This window comes from Eleginops maclovinus, chromosome 5, assembly GCF_036324505.1.
Source record: "Eleginops maclovinus isolate JMC-PN-2008 ecotype Puerto Natales chromosome 5, JC_Emac_rtc_rv5, whole genome shotgun sequence".
Classification (NCBI taxonomy): domain Eukaryota; kingdom Metazoa; phylum Chordata; class Actinopteri; order Perciformes; family Eleginopidae; genus Eleginops; species Eleginops maclovinus.
Genome location: NC_086353.1, coordinates 9,471,939 through 9,490,771, shown reverse-complemented (window position 1 = coordinate 9,490,771; position 18,833 = coordinate 9,471,939). Strand labels below are relative to the sequence as shown.

Sequence of the window (18,833 nt, the reverse complement as noted above, 5' to 3'; positions counted from 1 at the left end):
TATCTACCAAACAGAAGAGAAGCAAATAAGCAGAGTTGAAAGAAGTTCTCGGATCTGGTTCTTAAGTAAGAGTAGAAGAACCAGAGGGTAGGAATACTCTGTTACAAGAAGCATATATATATTTTACATTTTATGCACGCTTTGAGAGGCCCCCGGCTGTGGAGACACAGAAGGCCCAGGATCCCGACTCACTGGTTTTAACCAGTGCAGATGTGTGTAGATCTCTGAAAAGGATCAACACACACAGGTCTCCTGGACCTGATGGCATCCCTGGCCGTGCTCTCAAGGTGTGTGCAGTTCAGCTGGCAGATGTGTTCACAGACATTTTCAATAGGTCACTGCTCCAGTCTGTAGTCCCCACATGTTTTAAAGAGTCCGTCATTCTCCCTGTCCCCAAAAAGACAAAACCCATCTGCCTCAATGACTACCGCCCAGTTGCACTCACCTCCATCATCATGAAGTGCTTTGAGTGGTTAGTCAAAACTTTTATCACCTCCTCCCTCCCTGACTCACTGGACCCCCTGCAGTTTGCCTACAGGGCAAACAGGTCCACGGATGATACCATCTCCCTCACCCTCCGCACTGCCCTCTCCCACCTGGACCGGAGGAACACTTATGTAAGAATGCTGTTCATTGACTACAGTTCAGCATTCAACACCATTGTGCCCTCCAAGCTCATCATTAAGCTCAAGGACCTCAGGCTCAACAGCGCTCTCTGTGACTGGATCCTGAGCTTCCTGACGGGCAAATCCCAGGCTGTGCGGATGGGGAACATCACATCCTCACCTTGACCCTCAACACCAGAGCCCCTCAGGGTTGTGTGCTCAGCCCTCTCCTCTACTCCCTGTTCACGCACGACTGCGTGGCACACCCCAACACCATCATCAAGTTTGCTGACGACACGACCGTCATCGGCCTGATCACAGACGGCGACGAGACAGGGTACAGAGAGGAGGTCAGAGCCCTGACATATTGGTGCCAGGACAACAACCTCCATCTCAACGTCAGCAAAACAAAGGAGCTGATTGTGGACTACAGGAAGAGGCAGAGAGAGGTACACACACCCATCACCATCGACGGGACTCCTGTGGAGAGAGTCAGCAGCTTCAGATTCCTCGGGGTAAACATCAGTGAGGACCTGACATGGACACATCACACCAGGGTCATATCCAAGACGGCTCGACAGCGGCTCTTCTCCTCCGCAGGCTGCGGAAGTCATGGACTCCAGGATACTCTGCAACTTCTACAGGTACACCATCGAGAGTATCCTGACTGGCTGCATCACCGCCTGGTAAGGCAGCCACACCGCCCTCAACCATAAGGTGAAAACTGCTCAGCACATCACCAGGACGGAGCTGCCATCCATGGAGGACCTCTACACCCAGCAGTGTAGGAAGAAGGCCGGTAGGATATTAAAGGACCCCCATCACCCCAGCAACAATCTGTTCTGTTTGCTGCCGTCTGGCAGACGGTACCGCAGCATCCGGACCAAGACCACCAGACTCAGGGACAGTTTCATACCACAGGCTATAAGACTGCTGAACTCCTGAGCTCTGTGAATGTCTACTCACATCTGTTTATAGTACACATATCTATATATTATACATATCTGCCATAAATATCTATTTATACGTAATCTGTGCATCTGTCTATACCTCCTCATACAACAGTGTAAAGTATTTAAATTACTGTATAGTATATTTAAATAATTTCAATTTATTCTACATATGTATATATGTTACATCTTTACATCCTTATTGTTGTTGTATATATTTTCTTGTCTAATTGTTGCACTATTTTATTTATCTTATTTGCACTATGTATGTTGAGTTGTTGGAGGAGCCTGGGATATAAGATTATCATTGCCAACATATACGCTGTATCTGCTGTGCATATGACAAATAAAACCTTTGAACCTATATAGCATCAAAATATTCTAAAAGTACTAAATGTAAAAGGTATTCACTGTACAGATTGGCCCATTCCAGAATAATATATTATATATTTTAATTATAATTATTGATCCATTAATGTGTTGATTATATTTCACATCATTAATCCAAAGCTGAAAACTAACAAAAGATACTAAATGTAGTGGAGTAAAAGTACACTACTTAAAGTAGCAAAATAATTCAAGTACTGTCTAAAGACCAGAATATACTCACACAATAAAAAAAAGGAGGTCTTTGAAGTATTATAAAATCATACTTTTATTTTTTGTGTTTTAAAAAGGCAAATGCTAAACAGCATTACAATCAGACCGATTCAGGGTTAATGCAACATATTTTTGTAGATAATGTAGATGTCAGCAGTGCCACAATATATCCTCAGTTGTATGATAATATGGTATTTCCCTGATGTGTTTTTCAAGATAAAAATAAAACCGTCTCCAAAATACAGCTCGATGTCTTTCAATACAGAAAGATCCCTTTGTGAGGAAAAAAAAGGCTTTGAATTAAAATGTTTTGGAGAATCAGTGAGGTAGAGAGCTCACAGTCATGTGATGGTTAAAATAATGATTTGGCTAAAAACATTTCATCAGTTTTCATAAAAACGACACATTCAATCATTGATATCACGTCCCAAATGAACCCGCTTTCACAAACACAGGTGCTGATTAAGAAATTGGCAGAAAGTGCAAATAGATTCCTTTTAGTGCAGCAGTAAGTTTCCCTTATTATCAGAGCAAATCCTCTTTAGAGAAGAGCCTCCTTTGCTGTTTGAAGTCAGACTGTACTGTGGCATTAAGGATGGGGGTGTCGGTAAACTCCACGCTACAGGGCCCGGAGCCGCAGGGAGCGTCCTCCAGCTCCAGCACAGTCACATTGTTGGGCGCAGCGTTGCTGAGGATGGTGGCAGGGACAAAAAGTGTCACCTGAGGGCCCCGAGTTGGCCAGTAGCGCCCCAGGTTAAAGCCGTTAATCCAAACTTGCCCCTGAAAAAAAACCCTGATTAATTACTGCCCTGTACTTAAACTGTGTTTTAAGTCTTTGTCATCATGTAACTACAAAACCACAGACAACACTGACTACAACTACAACACTCACAGACTAATGAGATCTGGGTCTGTGCTAAAGAAAGTCTTGACAGGATACACTTAAACTTCATGTATTTTATTATTTCTTTTATCCGCATTTAATGAAGGCCTGAAGCAAAAACAAAAGTGTATTAATTTATGGTTATTTTAATTGGAATTAGTCAGTATTTACCCGTTATGCTAATGGTCTGAAATAGAGATTAGATAGTGAAATAAAGATCAGAGGAGAGAGTAACCATAACTAGCAATATTTGTTGATCCTATTTGCAAATCTGTTTAGTTTCGGAAGATTTGCTTACATTTTAACCAACCCAAAGATATTGAATTTACTGGATTACCAATGATTCAATATCATTTTTTCTTGATGCTCCATTTAAATTGGGCTGATATACTTTTAGATGGCCACATGTTTTTAAATTTAACTGGATAACATACCTTCCTCCATTTGGGCAGCTTGATGTAGGTGTCCTGGGGGAGGTCTGGGATGCCGTCAGGAATGACGAAGCTTCCCTGGTAGAAGGTGGGGAGGGAGAGAGCCGCAGGCGGAGATGGGTCTGTTGGTTTGGTTTCACCGAGGAGGCCCTCACTGACCGCTTTGTCGATGCTGAGGCTGTACATCGTCCAGCCAGTGAGTGTGTCTTTCCCTAGAGTCAGGTCTGACACCAGGCCCTGTGCACGGGAGAGCAACACATATTACACTGATATCTTAGCTTGCTCAAAATGTAAAGTGTCAAATAAATGTCAAATTCTAATCTTTTTTATGCTCGCAAACCTGCAACTGATATCCAGTAAATCTCTGTGACTGTAACAAGCAGGCAGTCACATGTCAAAGCACACCAAATAACTTAAAATGTAGCTGCGAAAAAACCTTAAAGTCATTGATGTCTTTTCCGTAGTTGATTCGGCCCATATTTTCCACCAATATGTCCACCTGACTGCCGGCTTTCCCAGTAACATTGACAGTTAAGGCCTTGTTCCTTTCAAGAACCCCCATTGCCACCTGTAAAAGAAATCAGAATGGTTATATCAAAACAATATTCAGAGTTTGTTAAATGTGTTGTTAGGACTAGGTATCACATTTACATTATTCATATTAGTGAATACAATCCACTAGTTCTATTAAAAATCACCAAAACTATTGTTTTTTTCCTATTATACAAAAAACTGCTAAAAGTTTCGACATGTCTAATGTTGTAAAATGTCTAAGAATATCAGCTTATCTAAAATTGGTAAAATGGTGGACATGTTCTGATGGTAAGAAAAAAGTATTGAGCATTATATTTAACAAATAGTGACAAGTAATGACAACAAAAGGCCTCTGGTTGGACCTGCATGCACCATCTGATGAGAAACAATGAGTCTCACCCCGTCCACTGAGACATACGCCCTGTCATGGACACCGTTCAGAGGAGACGACAGTGGCGTGGGTGTGTTGCAGTTAACAGGAAGTTCAGTCCTGTAGAGCACATAACCAAAGGCCTACAGTACAGGAGATAGAGGAAGGAAATACACTTTAAATATACCCACAACTAAATGAATTACAAATATAGGACAAAATATTGTTGGTGAAAAGAAAGCAACAACAAATGTTTCACAACTAAAAACAGACAAACATGAATACCTGCTTCAGTTCAATAAAGGTCTGAGGATACATGCTTTTTACAGGGGCCGGAGAAAGAAAGCTTTTCTAAGGCATCTGAAATTGTTTGGAGCTGTGGAGACAAAGCACTGCTCTTTAGTATTTATCTTTTATTTTTTAAATCATGTGAAAAAAAGTTGTTGATTGATTGAGTTAATAGAAACAAAGTGAACATACCTTTTTCATCCCAACAGTCCCATATCCATACTTTGGAGTTGTAGGTGGTATCGTTCCCTCTGGTATCTTACGGTACTGTTGTTAAAAGATAAATAAGTTCTTTCAGGTGACATAAACAAATGATACACTTTTTAAAATAGATTAAAAGCCCCTTGATTTGACACAAAACAGCTAAAGTGATTTTAAAAGCAAAACTAGAGGCCTAATGTTCTTACCATTTTGATGACATCACGAATTGCAAAGTACTTCTTTGTGAGGTCTCCTGCTTCAGAGAGCGGTGCGTCGTAGTCATAGCTCGTGGGCTGCGGGCTGTACGGTGCGTTGGCACCTGAGATATCAGAAGGCAATCAGAGGGGGAAGTTCCTTCAGGGTTATCATTTTAGCAACACAAAAATCGCAAGTAGCTTTGCGACATCAACGTCTGTTAAAGTTCACTCACCGTTCCAGTATCCGAAGTTTGTCCCTCCTATGAACATGTACCTGTGAAGCACAAATATATAACATGATATGAGCTCCTCGCCTTTTGGTCATTCTCTCAATTCATGAAAATGTGTTTGCAGATGTACATTATTAAATATTAACCAGCTTTTTTTTTGGCTTAAGAGTTAACCATAATAATAAAACCTTAAGTACAATTGTAAATGCCTTCAGGGTGTCTGTACATCTGTAGACTCACATGTTGACATTTGCTCCCATGGCCAGCATCACATTGAGGGTCTTGGCCACTGCGGCGGTTGACACGACAGAGTGAGGAGACCCCCAGTGGTCCAGCCAGCCAGTGTAATATTCAGAATTCACCTGTTAAAGCAGGAGGAAACCCTATGAGCATGAGAGAAACACTAGTGTGGTTTGGAAATCACAAACCGTATGAAGGAAAATACTTGCCAAAGGTCCATGAGGTTCTGCATGTCTCTGTGCATTAAAAGCAGCCGTTACATTTCCACCTAACAGGATTAAAACACAAAGATAAACTCACATGTATTTGTATGATTTCCTACTGACTAATCTAACACATGACACTTAGCCAATGTGGAAAAAACCCATCACACATGAATCTCAAAATATTTCAGTTGGTTTGTAATGCATTTCATCTGAATAGGCTTTTATAATATAAGCTTTATCCAACATATCATCACATACTCAAACCTTTAGACAACAATCAATATTTGGTGCAATTTGCATTGCATTCACGAGACCTGGGCCGAAGTCCACAGTGGCGTAGAGGCCTTGTATTGAGCCACACTTGAGGTAGTTGAGTCCAGCTCCATCTGTGGTGAAGAGCACCACCTCTTCGCCCAGGTGGGACCGGAAAAGCTTGGTCAGGTGACGCATATAGTTGTAGTCACAGGCAAAATAACTGCCATATTCATTCTCCACCTACCACAAACAGGCACAGCAGGAGGGATATGTTATTACTTATTGATGAAGTGCTGTAATTGCATGTAATGCACAACACCTAATGGCACAAACCTGCAGAAATCAGTCAAGGACTCACCTGTACAGTGATGATAGGACCCTTGTTCTGGTAGAGATAAGGCTTTATCATGGGCAGTAAGTATCCCATCCACTTATCTACTGCTGCGATGTAATCTAAAATACACATTCAATTTGTATTTATTTTATTTGATCGTGATAATGCATTTAACATAGTTACAATACAAAGCAGGAAACAGGGTGTGCTTCACAGAGTTTTTTGATTTGTTCAATTACACCTTTTGTCCCTAGTTGTTTAAACAATACAGCTTTCAGGATCATAAAACCACAATGCACTACAAAGGGTGGAAATAAAATGAAATACACATGCCATAGTGCAGAAATACACATTCAGCAATAGACTTGGGTAATTCAATGTCAATCTGTTAAACATGGGAACAACTCTGGTTTGCTTTTGGTCAGCACTTAAACTTTTATATCTGAAAATATTTTGATTCCAGTTGGAAATGTTTTCCAGATTTGAAAGCATTTTATAGACACAGCTGGTTGTCCAATATGAAATCTACAATATGTGTTATTTTAGAGTTTCCCCATTCAGCATACTTCTAGTTACATTGTACTGGTATCTGGAAACAGGCTAACATAGAGTGTTAATAAAACTAAGTTGAGAAAATAACAATGAGTAAAGCTTTAAAACTATGCATATTTTATCTTAATGTTCCTGCACCCTGTTTTTCTTTGAAATATTCTCACCTGGATCTGACGACCGCAGCACGATGTCTTTCTTGTTGAGGAGCCAGGCAGGCAGCCCTCCCTAGTTGACAGAATAATGCAAACAATGGCAGTAGGTTTGGGTCAAACTTAAATGGCGTATCGTAAATAAATAAACACAGGAAGTTTAAGCACAGCTGAAGTTGAAGTGATATTGCACCAGGAATCTGTTTTTGGAGTACCAACGTACTCAGAAGGTGGTTTTAAAAATGGTTCTAGTTTTGTCCTAATGATTGTGGTCCTTCTTATTTTTATAGGTTGAATGTTTACTAGTTCTCTTAGTGGAGAACAAATACCAAACATTGACAGATATATTAAAAATGAATCCCGCATTATAACGCACTCCTCTTCTGCTCACCCATGTTGCAAATGCTCATATTTTCCCCTAAAATACCTAACACGCTACTTTGTAAACGTATGACTATAATTGTGGAATAAAACTTTATAGAGTTATTCTGTATCATTCCTTTTTATGAAACAAGGTAAGATGGAGAGGATTATGATTAGTTATGTACTGTTGGATAGTTCAGTCTGTAAACGCCCTAAAGCGTTGTAACCATAGTTGTAAAATAAGTGCAGTGATATAAAAAGTACTCTCCAGATTCTAATACTATAAGGTCCGTTTTTTAATTATCCCATTATGCTATCAAAAACTGACAAGGTGTACATTTACTGATAACCCACACTCACCATGTCCCACTCTCCACATATGTAGGGTCCAGGCCGAAGGATCACCATTAAGCCAATGTCTTGGGCCAGCTGAAGGAAATACTCCACATCCCGGTCCCCACTAAAATTGTACTGGCCCGGAGACTCCTCGTGGTAATTCCAGGGAATGTACCTTCAATGGTAATGAAGTATGAGTATTAGGAAAGCAGTCATTAATGCAGATTGTATGTTTGCTGGCCTATAAATTATATGCAAGAGAACTGGATGTTCAGCTCTACAGCTTAATTTCCTGAAGCTTATTTCCAAATATCACTACACCGCAGCATGTGACTTCTGACATATTTGTTGATTGACTGCAGCACAATCACATGCAAATGATTGTAGCGCCAATAGCAATGTAAACAGGTGTCTCTAATGTTACACATTTTCTAATAGTTTAAACTGTCCTCCTGGATTAGTTTTGATATGGAAGTCAGTTGAAACATGACACACTCTCAACAACAGCCTTAAAATGAAACAAAATCAAATCAGAGTGAAGCATAATGAGGGCAAGACAGCAGGTAAACCTACGTCTGGATGGCATTCAGTCCTGCCATGTACATCTTGAGCAGACGGTCCTTCCAGTAGACTCTGGGGATCCTGTTGTAATGGATGCTTCCTGATATGTAACGAAACTCTTCCCCATCTTTTCGAAAGCAGTCCTTCTGGTAATCCACGCTGAATGAACCAGGTGCTCCAAGCTGCAGATCAACACATCATCAGTTAAATCGCAACTCATCTCCATAATTCAGTTTATATTGTGGTCCATTATGAGGTTAAAGATTCATGTGTTTATGGTTCAGGGCTGACATCTCAGCTGACTTTAGGGATGTGTCATTCTCACAAGCTAACCTAGACTGGCTATTAAAGGTGTGAATAATGCTAAGATATAAGAAACGGTCTACAAACCAACATGTTTTTAAAATGTTGTCATGTGGAAAGTCGTACAGTAGTTTACCAATTGAGGATTTTGACTTCTAGACGAAATACAGTTTGTTGTATCGACCTGACAATAACTCCCTAACCCGTTTGTTAAAAACATTACTGATGTTACATACCATTGGCAGAATCTAAACATGTTTCAACTCACATTAAGATCTCTTGAAAAAAGGCGTGTGTGTCTTGTATTTAAAAATGATCAATTTGACACCAGGTTCCAGTCCTTTGTTTTGAATTACGCTGAAATTACTTTTGTAAAAACTTGAACAATAACGTGTTTTTTAATGTTATGGGGATTAGGCTGCAGTTATACACTAGCTTCTTACATGTCGACCACAGGGTATAAAAAGCTTTAGGAAGTACTTACTGAATGTCCTAACAGCAGCAGTAGCAGCAGTAGGTTTCCAAACATGAGCCGGGCCATGTTGGTCCTCACAAGGAGGCGTGCTGTCCGGTGCAAGAACAAAAATAAATCAGAATTCACTTGAATACATTCAACTACCGTACTTACTTGCCTGAGTCCAGCGGTATTTTGAATGAGTCTAGCAGCATGATTTGCGGAAGTGAAATCATGTGATGCTGTGTTGTTGTTGAGTTGTAGAAACGCGTTTTAAACAGTAGGTGTCAGTGTCGCACTTTTTACTTATGTATTTTAGGTACGTTTTAGAAAGTATTTTAGTCTATGGCCAACATCCAAAACAAACTTTAAAAAACACCAGAGTTTGAAAGTAATGAAGTCGATTTACTCAAGTACTGTAATTAAGTACAATTTTGAGGTACTTGTACTTTACTTGAATATTTCAATTGTTCGCTACTTTGTTATTCTACCCCAGTACAATTCAGAGGTAAATTGTGTACTTTTACTCCACCACTTTTATTTAATAACTTTAGTTACTTTGCAGATTTGGATAAATGATGTCGAATATAATCGACACTTTAATAAGACTATAGTTACACCTGGAGTATACAAAATAATTAATAAATATAATGACTTAATATTATTCTGAAATGCGCCAATCTGCATAATGACTACTTTTACTTCTGGTACTGAAGCACAAGATCTAAGTACTTATTCCACCTCTGAAACACACTTTAGAAAAAGGTCACAGGAAAGATGGATCATAATGGGAGTCGATTTTACGTTTCCAAGAAAATAAGAAATGTTCTGATTATCTGGTTATCTACATAATAATATGGTTTAAGGAGAAACATACAGATGGATAAATCTGAAGGATATGAACTTTAAAAAGTGACTGAAAAGTTTGAAACTAAATATCAACATTACATGCATAATAAGAGAAACTGGATCATTTATCACCTCAGACACATTTTCAGACCCATGGCCTTCCACTGAGTGAAAAGAACTGACCATGGCATAAATAATGGGCTACAATGGATTAATCAACAGAACAGTGCATGCTGACCTTCTGGGACAACTTACACGAAGACTGCAAGAAAAAGTATATTACAATCAGGGGAGAATTACTGTGAGTGAACAGATATTTTACTGGTGTGCACAAAAACAAGAACAATACAGATGTCACTGAATATTGTTCAGAACAACCATAGAGTGAACTTCTTTCAAACATTTTATTTTAAGGGTGTCAGGGTTTAGGCACCTTACCTGCTCCAACTGTTCTGCAATTGGATTTTACACCAAGTGCCTAAACCCATGGATAATGGTCTTAATATTTTGACCTATTATATTCAGTAATCCTCTGAAAACCTGCATTACAATTACCTCCTTTTTCATCTGATCTCTTATCACTTTCTTTCTAGTAGTCTCAATAGCCTCTGGTGCCGTGTGACCTTAAAGCAGAGAAGTAAGCCTCTAATTGACCACTCTGAGCCGTCATTGGCAGGACCAACCACAAGAACCAGAGCTGGCAAGCCCAAAATATTCACATCTGCAGTGTAGAGAAATATGATTAATATTTATGTGTAGCAAGGATATTCACCTGTCAGGCACTCAACTGGTAACAGTTATCCCTATTATTTTCATTAATAACTAATTGTTCAAGTATTCTCTGGAACTCTGGCAGTCAGAACAACCTTGAACAGTTTACAATGAAGCGGCAGATTACAGTAAAGTTTTCCACTTCAACAAATCTATAACTTATATAATGCCAGATTGGATAAAGAGAACAAAGAGAACAGAGAATACAATCCTTGACTGATGTTTGATATTTGGTTTGCGTAAAACTCCACCAACAAGGTTCCAGACAACACAGCCCCCAGATTCATGGTTATCCAACACGATAAGGTGATGTTTTCCAGAGAAGTCATGACCAAAAGGCCGTGATTGCGGATGCAATCGGCCGAAATGTGTTTTCTCAGAAGCATGGGCATCTCCCTTAGGGATAAGGTCTCTGAGTATACCCACTGCTCCCATGTGTAGAGAGGAGCCAGTTGGGGTGATCGAGCACCTGGTAAGGATGTCGCCTGGCTGCCAGCCTAGGGAGGTGTTTCAGGAACGTCCAACAGTTGGGAGGGGGACACAGAGCGACAGACCCAGGACCAGGTGGAGGAATTATACAGTATCTCCACACAGGCAGCGGAAACTTGTAATCCCACAGACAGAGCTAGTTAATGTGACCAGGGAATGGGAAGTTTGGGGCGGTCTGCTAGAACTGCTTCTTCCGCAACATTGATTGCAATACAGGATAGCACAGGTAAGTGTTCACACGAGGAATATTGCCACCTTGACATTTCTCTGGAAAGAGATAGCGGGTGGCAAAGAGAGTTTGAACTTCTTTTAAATAGATAAAGCAGACAGCAACAGTCCACGCTGTTTAGTCACTCGTTATTCTCTTTGTATAAATATGTGTTCAAGACAGTAGTCTCATTGAGCAGCCTTACAACCTTTATGTATACAGTCTATGCTTACAACCAGAATGTAAGAGTTTGAACATCTATATATATGTGTGTTACTATGATTCAAGAGGAGCTGGTAGGCATATATTTAAACTCATGATAATAAAAAGGTTAGCATTAGTTGTTTTACAACTGCAGTGTATGTAAACAGGTAGAATTCAACAAGGAAGGTGTTATAAAAACATGTCCACATTTCTTTAAGGTGTGTGGATAGAATGCTCAACTTCTACTACAACAATGATGACGAGGTCCAGAACGACTCTGAACTGCAGACATGGATTTCAGACATTTTTGAGCACGGATTCCTTTCCCAAGCATCCACAGGTGAGCTCAAAGAATAGCAGAATATTCATCATAATCTATGTGCACATTTGCATCTTTGTGTTATGATTATTTAAACTTCTAGCCATCTTTTAGTAAAGCATTTAATTCCCTTTGATTCTCAGGGATCCCACAGAGCTTCACCACCGTGGCAGAGTTGGTGAAGTTTGTCACCATGGTGATCTTCACCTGCTCAGGACAGCACTCAGCTGTGAACTCTGGACAGGTGAAGCCTCTTAATATACCATAATTATTATGTATTTTTGTGTGGAATGGGTCAATGAGGTTTTGTAGTTTCTTTACTGAACCGGAGAGAGTTGGATGACATTAAAAAGAGTAAAGGACCGTGTTAGGAGGTCTGGGAGGCCGCACGTTGGTTCAAATATCCTTCAGATGCTGACATACTCACAACACGCAGAATTTTAAAAGGTACAATTTTTACTAAGATTGCAATCTTAGTTTTCAATGTAAGCTTATAGGCACAGATACAGAGTAAAGCTGAGACTGGTGAGAATATCATTAGGTTTGCAGGTCATGAATCAAAGTATTTTACAACTAAAACATTTTTGATCTAATGATGGTGCTGGATATGAAAGGTATCAAGGTCCATCCTGAGGTCAATGGGAATATCTGAACTTACTTGAATGGCAACAGAAGTCAATAAGATCCTTTGGGCAGTGCAGATTTTTGTTCCAATCCAAATTTCATGGCAAAACATCGAATAGCTGTTGAAGTAGTTCAGTTGGCTGAAAGTATTGGACACACTGGCCAACAAAGTGAGATGGTGTGGCTTCAGAGAATATTACTCCGTAATCTGCCTATCTTTTATTTAATGCAGTATGACTTTGATGGATGGATGCCCAACACTCCCTCCACAATGCAACTTCCTCCACCGACAACAAAGGGGACAACAAGTGAGGAAACGATGCTGCAGACCTTACCTAACAAAGGTGTAACAGCTAACGGAATGGCCACCTTGTGGCTACTCAGCAGGCCATCGTCTGACTACGTGAGAAAAAGATCCTGCTTTGTGTAAATTATGTTCATATGTGATTGTGATTGAGTAAAAATATAGTCTTTTAGCCACTGAAAATCCTGCCCACTTCCCACAACGGCACATTATCTTACCCATAGTCTTTATTTGATAAACATTGGAATGTTCGTGGGAAAAAATAAACTTGTGTATAACAATGTGTAATTGATGTCATCAGGTCCCTCTTGGCCAGTACCCGGAGGCCAATTTCAGTGAGACGTTTCCTTGCGAGCTGATAAGGAGCTTTCAAGGAATGCTTCAAACCTTAAGTGCAAACATCAAAATCAGAAACATGAACCTGGAGGTCCCATACACATACATGGATCCAGCGGAGGTAGAAAATAGTGTGGCTATTTGAATATCAGAAGGTGTATGTTCCTGAGCTGTTTGCTAAATTCACCTTTATATTAACCAAAGTCGGGAAGGGGAGAACTGCAGGTTGTTAAATAATGCTGTGGTGGAAGGAAACTATACTATGTGTGATCACTGAGTGATGATCTGGGAATCTGTATACTGCCTGATTGATAAAAAATTGAAAATATTTGTCTGTGCAAAAAATAACTGGGTGCGGGAAAACATTATTTTGCATTACAATAGTAACACTTAAATAAACTGTTCCTTATTACTTATGGTAATAATTAACGAATAATGATTTGTAGAGGGAATTTTGTTTTGCTGTAATCACTACATGCTGGGTAACATGTGTATGAGAATTGTATGAGAAGTCTCTTATGATCCACATGTATCTTTCGTGGACAAAATGTGACAATTTCAACTTGTTTGTATAAACTTGTAGGTGATATGGAAAAGGAATTAAAACATGGCGTGGGTCATTAATATACATTTATGTGGTGGATTTTTGGTTCCCAGAAAGAAGCAACTTGCTTTAATTACTAATACTTACTTGTATGACTAATAATTATATTAAATATATTAAGAAACCTTTTTTTTATTATGACTAATTTCTTCTGATAGCAATCTGTGCTCCAATAGAGAGCAAATTACCCTTACCCTAAGTGAAGCTTTTTGCAAGTCAAAGCTACAGATTCAATACAGATACACAGAAAGTTGATACCACATGAAAGTGGTATTAATCCTATTCTCCACGTATTGATAGGATTAAGGACATTTGATTAATTATTAATTAAGTTAAACTATTTCTGGACACCGGCAGTAATGCTGACATGTTGATATTTCAGGTCCAGCTTTAATATTAAATTAAAATATCTAAAAAAAAAAGGCTCTTGAGTAACTTCTGTGCTTGTGGCACACAATAATAAATAAGGAAATCTGAAATATGTCAAAATGATAAGAGGGCATGTAACATACCATTATTGCACATAATGCTATTTTCCCGTAAAACCAGAAGGGAGTGTGAGTGACTAGTACATGATGGAGAGGGTGAGGGTTATTGTCCACAATGCTCCACAGTTTGCGCAGCATCCTCTTTTATGACACCACAAAAATAGAATCAAATATAATTAGGATTTCCTGGAGAACTTGTTGAATCTTTTGGTGTGGGCTGCCCTCACTCACCCTGCTGGCCCAACACATTAGAACAAAGAAAATGTGTTTTAACTGTCTTGAACACACTAGGAGACAAAATATGAACAAGACACTCTTTTACTCCTACCGTAACTCTTAGTTTTTCCATGTTTTGTTGTATGTGAAACTATTCTGTTGCCTATAATTTAAGTTATTTGGCTTGGTCTTAGGCTTTTGTATAAACCTGATCAACAAAGAAAGTAGGTAGAAGAAAGTGTTGGCAATTTGCAGTTCCCACTCCAGAGCAGTAAGTGGCGGTGTGTCACACTCCAGACCAATAGGTGGCGGTAATGCTCTTCACGTTGTGTGTCATCCGCCTTGGAAGCGGAAGTAAAGCAACGTACACAACACTGGTGGAGATCACACGTGGGTAGGCAAGTGTATCAGAGTAATGTTGTGTAGTCAACTTGATTAGAAACATGTCGAAGAGACAGGCAGCTATGTCGGAAACAAATACCGTTTCTGAAGTGGATCTTGGTGAGGAGGAGATCCAGGATCCTCCGCCGGAGACCAGGCGGACCCGCAGCGGCCGCAAAGTGCGAACTCCTGCCGCACTACTGGACTCCCTAGCCCCGGTGAGGACTCCAACACGGAGGACCAGGAGATCTGTCCTGCAAGAGCTGCCGGCTGAGGAGGAGAACAACAAGGAAGATTCAGCGCCGATACTCGAGAGTGTGGCCGAGGACAAGCTCACTATGTCTACCGAACAGGAGCCGGGTACCGTGCCAGCAGAGCCACATAACGAGGCTGCAGCTGATACAACTGAAGCCGGTGTTACTAGTGGAGACAGCTCTCTGTCAAGGCCTGCACCGACAGAAACGGCACCCAGGAGCTCAGAAACCGTCCCAGAGAAGAAGCCTCGTTTGGGTTCAAGTGGAAAACTAACCCCGGTCATACCGCTTGGAAAACCCGCATCTGGGAGGGTGTGGAAGGACCGCAACAAGCAGAGGTGAGGATAACGTTGTAACTGTGGCTACATGCAGACATTACCTAGGACATCACATTTATTCAGAAGCTGTGATTCAGTTGTTTTTAGTTACTGCTACTTTATACAATAAGATTGTTCTTACACAACATGTGATCAGTTTATGATGCGTCACTACAGATGCAACTTCCAAACAGTGCATAAAAATGTGAAACAAGGCACGTTTATTTGTAGCACCTTTCAACACAATGCAATTCAAAGTGCTTATCAAAAGTGAAAATCATTAAGAGCATTGAGAAATATGGCACTTAAAAACAGACATTAAAAAGCACAGGATATAAAATAGAAATAAATCAATCTAATATACAGACAGTAGAATAACACAGGTATACAATACATGAATAAGTTAGACTGTGGTGCCGCTCACGTTGATTTATCAATAACAATGATGCAACAATATAACTATACTTTTTTATTTCATTTTTTTTTTTTTGAATGGATGACTTGCACTCGTAATACAGTAGTTTTATGGTATCCTGAAGTTTCTCATTCTTCTCTAACAAATTGTTAGAATACTTTACAACTGGCACTGTGTACCATTAAACAGGTTTTCCTCTTATTAACAGTATTTTTCATAAATGAAGACATGATGAACAACATTGTTTTCTTAGCAGCAAGTAACATTTAATGTTTAAACGTTTTTTTAAACAGCTTTTATTGGATCATAAAGTTCAATAAATTCGTCATTTTGTTATTGTAAAGCAGTTAGGGTTCAAACTAAATATAGCACAAATGAAGGTTGGTTTATTTCCCTGAATGAAAATGGATATTGTAGAGACTTTATTACACTGTTCAAGAAAACACAGAAGGGAGGAAGTGTTTCGCACAATGCCATTTTTGAAAAATGTTTGGTGATTTTGTCTTTTAGGTTCTCCGCACTGTTAAGAGATAAACCGCTGTGCTCTTCCTGGGAAAAGAAGATGGAGGCCAAGCGGGAGAAAGAGCAGGTGAAACGGTACAGTTTGCAGCTTAAAGAGGAGAAACTCAAACAGAAAGAGGTAAGCTAAAGTCATGTAATAATTTTAACCTTTGTAATGTTAGTGTTTGCAACTTTTTTGATGTATTCTATTTCCCGGCTCTATAGGATAAGAGAAAGCGGAGAGAAGACAACTTGAAACGTCGGGCAGAGAATGAACGCAAATCAGAGATTGTTCAAGTGGTACGTCATCTGTTCACACTAAACTTTCTAGGAGAATTCGCAGAATTTAAGATGACACCCTAACACCACGCATGCCTGTTTCACTCATGTAGTGTACAGAGAAACACTGAATTATAATGTTATTAATAAGACTGAAGTATTATAAATTGTGGGCTCAGTCATGAACCCACAGTTGCTTTATTTATTTTACGATATACTGCTTCGCCATAGCTTTCTTTATATAGGACCAGTTCAGTCATACATACGTGATCAACTGATGAACTGAGCTTGTTCTGTCCAGCATATTATGTTGCAAGCTTCCTAATATTGTAATTAAAGTATTTAATTGTAACTTTAAATTAAGCTAAATATCCTATCTTACACATTTAAGCCTCGGTAAAGTATTATAGAAACACGTTTCAAAATTTGATGCAATAAAATCAGCTAAATGAGTGAATTGGTCGTTATTATTTGATATTTAACCTGTATTGTCTCTTCTTTTTTTAAATCACAGATCAAGAACACAGCAAAGATCAAGAGGATGAAGAAGAAGCAGCTCAGGAGAATTGAGAAGAGAGACACTCTGACTCTGCTGCAGAAGTCACAGAAGCAGAGTGTAAAAGCCAAAGGGCGAAAAAGTCAGAAAGTTGCCCAAGATTCAACCAAAGACTGAGATAATAAATATATATCTTTTCAATACTTCGCCTACATGTTTTACATCTGGGAGGACGTACTTTCACATGGACCCAATGAAAGCTTTCTAAACAGAGATGTTATACTCAAAAAGTCAAAAATAGCAAAAAATAAGGATGCACAATTTGTATGTGCTGCGGTTCACATGGGCGCTAAGGAGATCAACAGTTAGGAGTCACCTTGTATCGCTGTTTGTATTGTTTCCTTTTATTGATGTGCCCACTTCTGTTTCCAATAAAACATTTAATCATTATTGTTCATTAAATTGTTGGGAAAAAGCTTCAGACACATTTTAACACCAGTGAAAGTATATATAGGAGTTTTAAATGTATACCATTAGCACACAAGTGGACTATGTGTTTTTCCATTGGTAAGTTAAGATGCTCTGAGTTTAAATAGCACTATGGCTTTGGCATAGTTTATTCCTTAATCTAACCTCATAAGAGTTTAGAAGCTTCATAAAAAGCAATATTGGTATTTTAATATTCTATCCAATACATACAGTTTCCATGACAATGTATATAAGATAAGATGTACCTTTATTAATCCCCGTGGGGAAATTCAGTAGTTAAAGCAGCAACGGAATAAGAATGAAGAACAGGACAGTGTGGTTCACACAGGATAATAAAACGATGTACAGGTTAGTATCTGTTAAGACAAAAAACAGAATTAAGCATTTGAATGAACATATACATTTTGTATCCGGATTGTTAAATATATTGACTTTGATTGATACAGGTATAAGTCTTTGTGCAAAAGTGCAGGTTTTATGTGCAGTCCGGGTTATTGTCAGTGACTTACATGGTTAGCCCCTTGTTGTGCAGCCGGATGGCTACAGGCACGAAGGCGTTTCCCAGGCGCTTAGTGCTATGCCGAGGTGGGATGAGTCTGGCTGAACGTGCTCCTCATCTTCGCTAGCACTGCATGGAGGGGTTATCCAGGATACTGTCCAGTTTCCTTCTCGTCCTCCCCTCAGCCACCTCCTCTAGATTGTCCAGTTTAACTCCCAACTACAGCGCTGGCCTTCCTCACGATGTTGTTCAGCCTGTCAGCATCCCTTATATCACTCCATATTACCGCAGCACAGAGCTGGATATTGATATCGGTTTAATGGCTATTATAGCAAACCAGTAATTGCTGAATGGAAAGAATTTATCTTTACTAAATTGTGAAATATAAACTACATTTTAAGAGAGACTACTAAAGGGACTATTTGGTTTGTCAAAATATATTACGGTCAAGGTTTAACTTTGAAACTTTTATTATTCTCTGTTTTGAATAATGCTGGGATTATTTTTTGTACAGCAAAAACAATTGATAAATATCATCCAGAAACGCCAAATTTAACCAGCTGCTCAAATTGGAAGCTTTGAGGCTCTTCTTATACTATAGTGAACCTCAAATCTTTAAGTTATGGACTATTGGTCTGACGAATTTAAGAGTGTCCACAATTATAATTGGCAGATTTTCCTATACTAAAAAGATTTTTTTCATCACTAAGGTGTCACCTGAGATGTCAGGGTGAATTGGGTGAAACCC

At 39.3% G+C, this 18,833-nt stretch overlaps 3 protein-coding genes across 4 annotated transcripts; 2 read left to right on the top strand and 1 right to left on the bottom strand.

Annotated features, from left to right (window-relative positions):
• Positions 1-2,192: 2,192 nt before the first annotated feature.
• Positions 2,193-9,303, bottom strand: glb1 (galactosidase, beta 1). Its single transcript, XM_063884079.1, is given in 17 exon segments — positions 2,193-2,935; positions 3,473-3,706; positions 3,906-4,037; positions 4,403-4,516; positions 4,659-4,703; positions 4,705-4,749; positions 4,854-4,928; positions 5,069-5,181; positions 5,293-5,333; positions 5,530-5,651; positions 5,739-5,797; positions 6,050-6,230; positions 6,349-6,443; positions 7,041-7,101; positions 7,749-7,899; positions 8,298-8,467; positions 9,073-9,303. Coding segments are annotated over 17 exon segments (1,950 nt in total). The 5' UTR covers positions 9,130-9,303; the 3' UTR covers positions 2,193-2,680.
• Positions 9,304-11,162: 1,859 nt separating this feature from the next.
• On the top strand, positions 11,163-13,757 carry LOC134865135 (hydroperoxide isomerase ALOXE3-like). 2 transcript variants are annotated; one of them, XM_063884566.1, is made up of 5 exons: positions 11,163-11,377; positions 11,782-11,903; positions 12,026-12,126; positions 12,739-12,909; positions 13,112-13,757. In XM_063884566.1, the coding sequence occupies exons 2-5, from the start codon at positions 11,795-11,797 to the stop codon at positions 13,289-13,291; spliced, it is 561 nt and encodes a 186-aa protein (XP_063740636.1). In that variant the 5' UTR covers positions 11,163-11,377; positions 11,782-11,794; the 3' UTR covers positions 13,292-13,757. The 2 variants fall into 2 exon arrangements, with proteins under 2 accessions (XP_063740636.1, XP_063740637.1); XM_063884567.1 differs by having other exon boundaries at positions 12,739-12,932.
• Positions 13,758-14,789: 1,032 nt separating this feature from the next.
• On the top strand, positions 14,790-17,547 carry ccdc86 (coiled-coil domain containing 86). The gene is made up of 4 exons (XM_063884080.1): positions 14,790-15,427; positions 16,332-16,461; positions 16,548-16,622; positions 17,116-17,547. The coding sequence occupies exons 1-4, from the start codon at positions 14,898-14,900 to the stop codon at positions 17,272-17,274; spliced, it is 894 nt and encodes a 297-aa protein (XP_063740150.1). The 5' UTR covers positions 14,790-14,897; the 3' UTR covers positions 17,275-17,547.
• The last annotated feature ends 1,286 nt before the right edge of the window (positions 17,548-18,833 follow it).